We start from the raw sequence: 10,758 nt of genomic DNA on the forward strand, positions 1-10,758 counted from the left end.
TGCTGAACGCAACTGCCAGACCAGGCAGAGGGCCTGGCAGTAGTGTGTCTGCGATCCCAGAGTTACAGACTAAAGCTTTAGAATTCTAAGTAGGAAAAATATTAACGACCGCTCGCAGGGTTAGATAGCCCATAGAGTCTGCGTTCTGAAACAACCAAATGGTCCCGACCCCATCAAAATGCTGGCGGGATACAAAGTGCTTCTTAGTTCCACTTGGTGTTACTCTGATGGAAACTGACAACCAAGATAAGCAGACTGGGTTAACAGCCATACATCTGGATGTGGTTTACTATCAAAGGAGACATCTCTTAGCTTCAATGAACACAGCTTGATAGCCCCGTATCAGACACATTACCCAGAAGCTTTTGCGATAGTTAAAGCCACTCTAGAAGTTAAAGCCACTCTAGAAGTGGCAATAGTTTCTCCAGCTGAAAGGAAATGAGAGCTTCCCTAATACTTAAACCCTTTCCTTCAGCGCTGTGGCATATCTGCCTCATAAGGGTGGTGTCGGATACCCCATCATGGCACTGTTTCCTGCCCCGGCTCCCATCCGAGGGTGGCTAATGCCTCGTGCTCATGAGCTCCGAGTGTGGCCAAGAGATAAGATGGGGATCTTCTCTGAGGGCAAGTCAGCAAGTTCTTTTCTTCAAGGACCCTGCTTGGTGTTCTCCTGGTCTCCCACCTCCCAGGGGGCCACCAGGTGACTTCAGGCTTGGGTTTTTCAGAAACGTTCTCTCATCTTCCCAAAGTCTTGTTTTTCTGCACCCTGGTGCTGTTAGAAAATGTCCTCTATGGGAACCAGCAGTTAGCGTAATGGCTATGTCGCTGGACTCCCATGTTGTCGCCCATGGTTCACATCCTGGACCTGGTGGCTTAAAACTCACGCTGGGCGCGCGTGCGTGCATGCCCAAGATCCTGAGAGGAGAATGGAGGAAAAGGGATTGCGGCGTGGCCATCCCCCAAGGGGGGTGATTTCTCGCTTTCTGTCTCTCTGTCTCTCTCTGTCTGTCTGGCGAGCGCACGCGCCCTATAGTGAAAAACCTCTCCAAAAAGAAAAGAAAATGTCCTCTATACGCGGGGGCATTCAAGAAAAGCTAGCCACGCTGCGTAAGTCTGGGTTGCTTACCAATCCTCCTACCCATTTAATTTCAAAACACCTTCCGTCTAGACAGCAAGAAAATACGCATGCCGTGTACATTAATATGGCCTGTATTTCTGTTTGTTTGCCTTTTCTTGCTCCAAATCCAACCCCTCTGAAGTGGGCCGAGTACGTTCTGTTTGCTGCGTTGCTTCTGGTCGTGTGCATCATCTTCGCCATCATGGCTCAGTTCTACACGTACGTCAACCCGGCAGAGATTGAAGCTCAGTTCGATGAGGAGGAAAGGAAAAAGTACCTGGAAAACAGGAACCCGTATTCCATGGAGCCTGACTCACAGACAAAGATGTGAAGCTCAGGAAGCCGACTGAGGGTGGGCTGGCCCCAGCACGTGCCCTGACCTCTATCCCCAGGTGGCAGGACACGCCATTGGAATCCCCTGGTGGGGAAGACCTTTAATTTGTAAACCAAACCAAGACAACTGTTTTCTGAGCAGCCAGCAATGAATCTAAAAGGCTGAAAGAAGTTGTTTTTGTTTTTTTGGGTTTTTTTTAAGTCTTATTTAAAACATGCAAACATCCTTTTACAGCAGTAAGAGCACACTGCATTGGACTCCTTTCCTATCAAACAAACAGAATGATTTGGGACTGAGTGCAGAAAGGGTAGCAAACTTCATTCTAAGCCCCGTACCGCAGTGCCGGCTGAGGCGGAGCCAGAGCCGAAAGCGGGCAAGCAGGTGTCCGGGTGCTATGCAGTGGCCGCCAGCCGTGTATACATTCGTAACTGATCACTCCACTTTACACTTTGGGGGTTTTTTGTTGTTTTTCCCGTCTCTACCTCTTTTTAAATTATGTAACTTGAAAGACCACTCAGGTGAGGGTCAGTAATGACTTTTGAAGTTTCCATGGTGTGAAATAAATTTCTGTTCTTAAGAATAAGTGTCCATGTGTCCTTGGGTAGCTAAGCCAGCCCCATGGCCTAGCAGTTGAGAGACGTGAATCCCATGTGGGCAACTGCACAGTTCGAGTCCCAGCACAAGAGGCTTGAAACACTCACTGGGCGCATGTGCGCGTGTGCACAAAACATTGACAGGGTGGGGAAATGGAGGAGACGGGATAGCGGTGTGATCACGCCACATTGGGGGTGCTTTCTTCCTCTCCCCCGTCTCTCTCTGCTAAGCACATGTGCCCTCTGGCAAATTAAAAAAAAAAAATCTTAGCATGCTATCTCGTTATAAAAGTAGTACATGCTCATTGAAATTTCATCCGAAGTAGATAAAACATTGAGGTGAGTGATGCCCACATGTGACAAATCCCAGGGCCATGAAACATCAAGGCTTATTTCTTCCTGGTTTTATTTTCCCAGGGATATATATGTATTTACGTGCACACACGTACACACACTTTCATGATCAGGATATTTCTATGTGGACATGTGTGTACCAGCTCACTGTTTATCCTCAATACTCATGAGCATTTTTCTGCTTGAATAAAAATTCTTCCAAAAGTGGAGACAATGGGTGGTATAGTGGTTGAGGCTCCCATGTGGTTGACTGCAGTTCAAGTCCCAGACCCAGTGGCTTGAAACTCAGGCTGGGCACGTGTGCGTGCATGCCCAGAGTCCTGAGATGAGAATGGAGGAGAGGGGATTGTGGCATGGCCATTCCCCCTTAAGGGCTGATTTCTTGCTTTCTGTCTCTTTATCTCTCTGGTGAGCACACTCACCCTATAGCAAAATCTACAAAAAAAAAAAAAAAAAAGTCTTCCAGGGCCAGCAGATGGCATAGCATAGTGGTTATATCTCTGGATTCCCACGTGGCCGACCATGGTTCAAGTCCTGAACCTGATGAGTTAAAACTCACTCTGGGTGCATGTGCGTGTGTGCCCAAGATCCCAGGTGGAGAATAGAGGAGAAAGGATTGCAGTGTGGCTGTCCCCCCTAGGGGATGATTTCTCACTGTCCTTCTAACTGTCTCTGTCTCTCTGGCAAACACATGTGCCCTAGGGGGGGGGGGGGAACAGACCAAAAAATAAACAAACGAAAAACCCTCTAAAACACAAATCTTCCAAAGCACTGTGAACACTTCATGTTTAATTCCGCTATAGCCATTTATCATGTAACTATCCCAGGTATCGGACCAGGGTGATGCCCCGGCACTTCTGTATAAACAGGCGACAGTCCTTAGGTGAACACGCACAGGACTTGGGACCGAAACTGGCTCCCGGCTGGGAGAAACAGCCACGTCTGACCTCTAAGAGCAGCAGTAATACCTTCACAGGGGGCAGGGGTGGAGACGGCGTGTGGACAGGAAAACTGGAACGTCAGAGGATGGGAGTGTTGAGCTGCGCTGTGTAAACCCTCCAGATCACTAAAATTAGAGACCTGTCCCTAGGCACAAAATAGAGCCAAAGCCACGATAAAAAGTAGGTAGACAAGAGAATTTAATAGGAAAGATAGGTTTTAGACAAGAAGTATACCCAAAAGACTTCTGGGCGAGCAGGTTGCTGGTAGCAACTGCGTTTGGAACTGGTTAGGTGTTATTTTTATTACCAGAGGTGACCATGAATATTTAAAGTGGGAGGTCTGTCGTACTATCTATGTTCTTTGTTTGAATTCACCGGCTTCTTCCTGGGCTTGAGCGGCTCTCTCACAGGTGAGGAATTTGAGGAATTGCTTGCCTAACTGCACCTGCCCAGTGAGAGCCAGGATGCTAGGATCGGGTCCTTATCAGGATGAACTGCCCGATTAGTTTATTGCCCTAGTGGGAATCAGGATGTTGACCAAAAAGTCTGGGTGAGTCTGTCTGTATTTATGAGGAACAATAAGTGGGAAATGTACAAGACCCTCTGTGTCTCCCTCACATACCAAGGGAGACAAGTGGGATTTGCCTTGCCTTCCTGGCGCCAGGAGCTGGGTGGGAAGAAGGCTTTTTCGTGGAGGGTCTGGTTGTAACTCCTGAGAAACTGTGACTGATGTGGCACCTGTCCTGCTGTTTCCCCACCCCCACCCCATCACTAGCTGCCTGCCTAGCACAGGGGGGCTGGCCTAAAAGTAAAGAGGACTGAGCCAGGTATGCGGGTGGGGTGGAGGGCAGAGAATAAGTGTCTTGGGATCTGATTTTTTTCTGTCCTTTATCTGGGAATGAAAGCTCGATGCTCGTTCATCTCCACGAGGATGACTACTCCAGGGCGGTGCTCTATTTATTATAAAACTGTCCTGGGACCAGCAGATAGCGTAATGGCGATGTTGCTGGACTCCCACGTAGTCGACCACAGTTCGCATCCCGGACCCGGTGGCTTAAAACTCACGCCGGGCGCGTGTGCGTGCGTGCCCAAGATCCCGAGAGGAGAATGGAGGAGAAGGGATTGCGGCGTGACCATCCCCCCTGGGGGGTGATTTCTCGCTTTCTGTCTCTCTGTCTCTGTCTGTCTGGCTAGCGCACATGCCCTATAGCAAAAACCTCTAAAAAAAAAATATGTCCTAAGGCTCTCGGGCTGTGTGGAGTGAGAGGGAGTGAAGCAGAAGCACCTCCATCTTTGAACTTTACTTTACACTCGCCTCCTCCTTTTAGCCAGAGTACACAGAGTGATTAATCGTCTTACTGTTTTTGCTAACTAGCCTGAAACCTTTTTGTCTAGGTGTTTCTTAGCAATGTCATCACCAATCACCAGGCCCCCCCTGCCCCAGCCATGGGGACCATTAAACAAAAGTCTGGCGAGTGCCCGGAGGAATGATTAACCTGCTGGATACGGCTGAGGAAACCAACCCTTGTCTCCTCACTCCCTCCTCTTCCATTGTCACCACTGTGTGAATTCAGAAATGACTGTGATCTTTGCCTTTATAAGCACCCCTCTCCTTTCACTCGGGCCTGCAGGGTCTTTGAGAGACATGAGTCCTTCCCAGGGTCTTTGAGAGACATGAGTCCTTCCCAGGGTCTTTGAGAGACATGAGTCCTTCCATGAGCCGCCAGCAATAAAACTCCAATAACTTGGCTATGTCTGGAAGTCCTCTTATTTCTCGCTGAGTTGACTACAACAGGAAGAGGCAGAGAGCTGCGCCAACCTGGGGCGTGGTGGTTAGGCAGCTGGAACCCACATGGCCAACTGTACAGTTTGAGTCCCAGACTCAGCAGCCTGGAAAACATGCCCTACTGCAAATTAAGAAAAAATATTAAATCAATAAAGAGGCAGAGAACTGGACAAATGGTTGGAATTTAATCAGTCTGATTTGAATTAGCCTAATTAATGAACTTAACAAACTCTGATGTGGAAGACTAGCATAAAGGGTCATTAATGTGCCACTGATCGTGTCTACCTTCAACTTCTTTCTTTCTTTTTATTTTTTGGAGAGATTTTTGCTACAGCACACACGTGCTCATTGGAGAGACAGAAACAGAAAGACAGAAAGTGAGAAATGACCCCCCAGGGGGGATGACCATGCCACAATCTCTTCTCATCCATTCTTTTCTCGGGATTCTGGGTATGCACACATGCCCAGTGTGAGTTTCAAGTCACTGGGTCTAGGACTTGAACCATGGTCGACTACGTGGGAGTCCAGTGACATAGCCATTACGCTAACTGCTGGTCCCCATAGCCTCATTTTTTAAAGGCCAACTGTGGTGGCTAACATTTATTGAGCATCATCGATGCGTGGACGGCGTGCTGAGCTTCCTCCTGAACCAGGTTGCTAAGCACAGTCCTGTAGCAGCTTACAGAATGGACACTGCCATTATGCCATTCCACAGAGACAGAAACAGCACCGAGAGGCCACCAAGCCTGCCCGAGGTCACCGAGCCTTCCCAAGGCCATGTCCTTGGTCTGACACCCAAGCCAGGCTTCGGTCATTGCACAGGCCTGCCTCTCCCAGCCAAAGTTTAGCGAACGGTGAGGACTAATTCCTTTTTAATCCTTACAACAACACTAAGGAAGCTTTTATAACCCCACTTCAGACATACGTAAGCTGAGGAATAACCAGCTTAAGTGATGCCCAAAGCCATATACCCAGCAAGTGCTGAGGCAGGACTTGAAACCAAGCAGGTCTGAGCAAAGAAAAGGACCCGTCTCTGGACCACTAGGCTACTCTGCCTCCTTTCACACAACGAGAAGCAAAAGTGATGGCCGAGGCTGCCTGAAGGGGTACGGGCAAGGCAAACTGGGTGCTGGAGGACCTCAGGGAGGAGACTGTGGCCGTGGAACCCAGGAGCCCCTCAGGGCTGGCCTCGGAGAGCAGAAGGGTGTGCGGAGGGAGAGGCTGCAGGACCCCAAGCTGCAGGACTAGGCCAGAAGATCAAGCCCAGTTACTATCTCAGAGGGAGTCGCAGGCAGAACCCTCCCCTGTGGGCCTGCTTGCCGATGGCTGTCCCTGTGGGTGACGTCCATAAGGTCTGACTAGCTCTGAATCGTCATGACAAAGACCGCGTCTTACTCAGATCGGCAGACCCAGGGTCAGGCTGGGCAAGGGCCGCAGACAGTGGGGTGGTCGGTGGCAGTACCGAGAGGAAAGAAGGCAGAGTGTCCCCGGCCTACAGCGCAGGGCAACGGCGTGGAGTGGGGGCTCTTGTCCGTTCATCTGTAATTGCGGTAACATAAACAATAAAGTGACCCTGTGAACCGTTTTGAAGTGTACGGAGGGTGGCCGTAAGGACATTCGAGGGGGTGGGACTCAGAGTAAACAGCTGACAGACACGAGGATGCCCGGAAGCCAGGCCGACAGGCTGTGCATGAACACCGCCACAGGGTCAAATTAAGCCCAGAAGTGACTGCGATCTTCGCCTTTATAAGCACCCCTCTCCTTTCACTCGGGGCTGCGGGGTCTTCGAGAGACATGGGTCCTCCTGTAAGCCACCAGCAAAAACACTCCAGTAACTTGGCTCTGCCTAGAAGTCCTCTTATTTCTCGCTGAGTGGACTACAACAGGAAGAGGCAGGTGGTTAAGGCAGCTGGAGCCCACAACACAAAAAGGGTGTGTGTGTGTGTGAGAATGAGCAGGCAGGTGGCGTGGAGGTTAAGGCGCTGGGTCCCACATAACTGACTGCGCGGTTCGAGTTCTGACCCCAGCATCTTGAAAATCACACTGGGTGCATGTACATGTGTGCCCAACATGACGAGAAGAGACCAGAGAGGGATTGTGGCACAGCCTCTCCCCCAGGAGAGAGATCTCCTGCTCTCTGTCTCTCTGGCAAGCCCCTGCGCACTAAGGCAAACAAATTAACAAAATGAGTAGAATGAAAATCGAAGGTGCAGAGCAGATGAAACGTTGTTTGTTGAAGATGACAAATAAGGTCATATCCTTAATTTCACACACAGGTGTGCCTTGAAAAACCACATTGTATCCCCCAGAGGTACAACAATTCTAAAAACAAAAATGAAAACGAACATTTCCATCGTGGTGTGACTGTCGCCACCATCCACGCCATCATCTTGCAAAACTGAAACTTATTTATTAAACACTAACTCCCCATTCTTCTTTGCCCCAGAAGCCACCAGAGGGTGACAAGTGGAAAAGCGGTTCTCCTCCCAGCTGCCCCCATGCGCCGCCATGTTGAGGACCTGTGGACTCCCCGCGCGTCCTGGGTGGTGAGGACGCCTATCTCGTCTCCTGCTCAGAGGTGGCAGTGGGGAGCCTGCCTGGCCCTCAGCACTGGGACCAGCCAGGGACTCAGCCACCGCCCTCGCTACGCAGGAGAGACCACCTCTTCAGCTTGTGTTCCCACGCCTTATCGTCCTTTGGGGGTTCAGAGCCACTGGGTTTTATTTGACCCAATGGCTGCTTGTTCCATGAGACTCCTGGTCTCCATGGATGGGCTTGAAGACTCAGAGGAAGGTCTTCCTCCAAAAGCAACCCTTTTCAGAACAGCAACCTAAGAGGGAGGAAGAAGAGCCAGGCACTTCCTGGGGTGGCCAGTATGGGGCCCCAAGAGCCTTCTGTTTTTTGGGCATCAGAGCGAGAGCCAAGCACACAGGCCCTGGTCCTGGGAACCGGCCCATCCTCGGCCCTAGGTAGAGGGGAGAGTTTCCTTCACAGCTTCCCCTGGCAGCTCCCAAGGGGTCCCTGCCCCAGGACCATGGAGCCCAGAGCGGGGAGGACCTTTTGGACACATCTTCCTCCTCTCTGGCTGGCGGGCAGATGGCCCAAGGGTCCCTTCCCCACGCTGGGCCTTTGGGCAGGGCTGGGCGTCTCAGCCCCAGCGGCCCGGTGTCCAGCTTTTCTGTCCTCAGCAGAACCCAGCCTGAGCAAGGCTGAACTCCGCTGGGTCTTAGTTGGTCTTCCTTGGGGCCCTAGTTAGGTCGATCAAGCTGGAAGGAATTAGCAGGGGTCCCTCAGCTGCTGAAAGTCACAACCCACGTGTGTCAGCCCTAATTTCCTAAGGGCCTACAGAGGCGGCCAGGGAACGAGAGCGCGAGCGTACGTGAGTGAGTCCATCTTCCTGAAGCGCTCCCGGGACGAGGGAGGCAAGTGGCACCACAGGGAGGGGATCCCATCCGCAGGGCAGCCGCAACTCCCAGGTCAAGGCCGTGGTGTGGGATCGGGAGGGAACCCCCAGCGTGGGGGCTTTCTGCGCGGCGATTGGGGGGACCGGGCACCTGGAGCTTCTTGAGCAAAGAGAAAGCGACTTGGGGCAGCTTACCTGCAGGGGTAGGCGTGCAGGCAAGGCAGTAGAGGTGCAGGGGAGAAGGGAGCCGCTGTTGCCCTCCCCCCACACCCCGAGGTGCAGCTGCCCTTCCCCCCCACCTCTCACACCCGCCCTGAGGTTGCCCTCCCCCCACGCCCCGTGGTTCATCGTCCCTTCCCCCCCACCTCTCACACCCGCCCTGAGGTGCTGCTGCTCCCCACCCCAGGCGACGCTGCCCCCCATTACAAAGCGATGCTGCACCCCCAACCTAAGGCGCTGCCCCCTCACCCCTGCTGCCAGGCTGGGGAACCACCGTCTCCCAGTGGGGCGGGTCTGTGACAAGAAAGCTGGACTCGGTGAGGACACTTCAGCCTGACTTCTGACTCTCCCTGGTCAGCTCTGCGGCCTTGGGCAGGCGCTGACGGCCGGGGAGGCATGGGAGCTGTCCTCGGTGACTCGGACACCAAGCTGCTCCTGGGTCCCTGTGAGGCCCTGGTGGCACCCAACGCTGGCGCTGAGCAGTCCTCTGTGCTGTTCCGTCCACACATGCTCTCGAGCACCCCCGAAGGCAAGGCGCCCCCCAGGACTTGGGGTACAGCGAGAACAGGAGGGACCGGAGCCCTGGGTTTGTGCACACGTGCATCCCAGTGGCAGAGACGATGTAAATATATGTGTGCTAAGTGGGGAGACTGGGAAAGAGGTTGTTCACAGGGGTTCCATGCTAGGGGTTAAAAACTAGCACTGCAAGGGACCAGCAGATGGCGTAATGGTTACGTCGAGAGACTCTCATGTAGGGACTCTCACCACAGTTCAAGTCCTGGACCTGGCAGCTTCAAACTTACGCCGGGCGCATGTGCGTGCGTGCCCAAGATCCTGAAAGGAGAATGGGGCAGAAGGGATTGCAGCGTGGCCATCTCCCCTAGAGGGTGATTCCTTGCTTTCTGTCTCTCTGTCTCTCCAGTGAGTGTCCACACTCTATAGCAAAAATCTCAAGAAAAAACTAGCACCGAGGGACAGAGTGTGCATTATGGGGAAGAAGCATTTTGTTAAGGAATTTTTGTCTTAGGGCATGTGCACTCACTGGAGAGAGATAGAGACAGTGAGAGAGAAAGTGAGAAATTACTCCCATCCCCACCTCCACCCCAGAGAATGGCCATGCCACAATCCCTTCTCCTCCATTCTCTTCCCAGGATTTTGGGCACACACACACACACACACGCCCCATGTGAGTTTCAAGCCACTGAGTTTCAAACCATGTAAGAATCCGGTGACGACCTCTACATCATCTGCTGGTCCTGGAGGTGGCATTCAAACAGCCACTTCAAGGTGAGGGAAGTTGTCAAGGACAGCTGAGGTCAGTGGGTGTGGGGCAGAGGGGACAAGCCATGCAAAGTCTGGTGTCCTCGGGAAGCTAGAAGCTGCGAGAGGCCAGCACCAGAGGCGGGGCGACGGGCGGCAGCCCAGGACAGAGGGGCGGGAGTACGCGTTCGGGTGTGGATGGTGGTTTGTCCCCCAGAGTTTCATGTTTGGGAGTGTGGTGTTGGCGGTGAGGCCTAGGGGCGGTGACTGGCTGGTGGCAGTCACATCCCGGAGGTGACAGTCTCAGGAATAACGATGTCTCCAAGACCCCGGCGTTTCTGCTCTGCCGGGAGGGCTTCGTTCGCTCGCTCAGGTTTCCCAGCCTCAGGACCCTCTGTTGGTGAGGCCCAGCCTCTGCCAGCAAGCTTCTCACATGGGAGGACCTGGGCTTCAGAGGCGTCTCCAGAAAACATCCAGCCAAGAAGCCACATGCACCGACAGATCCCGTGTGGTCGGTCCCCGCCTCCAGCTGCTGCCTTCCGAATACACCGAAAGAAGCCAAGCAGAGAGGCGGGTTCCCAGGCGACCTTCCAGGAGGGTGGCTTGAACCGGGGCAGTGGCGGTGAGGTGTCAGGGTTGCGGAATGCTCTGGAGGCAGATGGCACCAGCAGGGCTCCCTGACAGGTTCGAGGGGGTCAAGGAGAGAAATCCCATCCCCCGCCTGGCCACTCACTGCGCCCTCGGAGCAGAC

At 52.8% G+C, this 10,758-nt stretch overlaps 1 protein-coding gene across 2 annotated transcripts in view; it reads left to right on the plus strand.

The window, feature by feature from the left end:
* SLC15A1 (solute carrier family 15 member 1) overlaps positions 1 to 1,685 on the plus strand; it is a 52,364-nt gene extending 50,679 nt beyond the window's left edge. For both annotated transcript variants that reach the window (XM_027776305.1, XM_006141534.3), the window contains one exon: positions 1,260 to 1,685. In XM_027776305.1, coding sequence (XP_027632106.1) covers positions 1,260 to 1,448 — 189 coding nt within the window. In that variant the 3' untranslated portion in view covers positions 1,449 to 1,685. The remainder of the gene's footprint in view (positions 1 to 1,259) is intronic.
* Positions 1,686 to 10,758: the final 9,073 nt, after the last annotated feature.

Source organism: Tupaia chinensis, unplaced genomic scaffold (assembly GCF_000334495.1).
Source record: "Tupaia chinensis unplaced genomic scaffold, TupChi_1.0 Scaffold000057_1, whole genome shotgun sequence".
NCBI classification, from domain to species: Eukaryota; Metazoa; Chordata; class Mammalia; order Scandentia; family Tupaiidae; genus Tupaia; species Tupaia belangeri.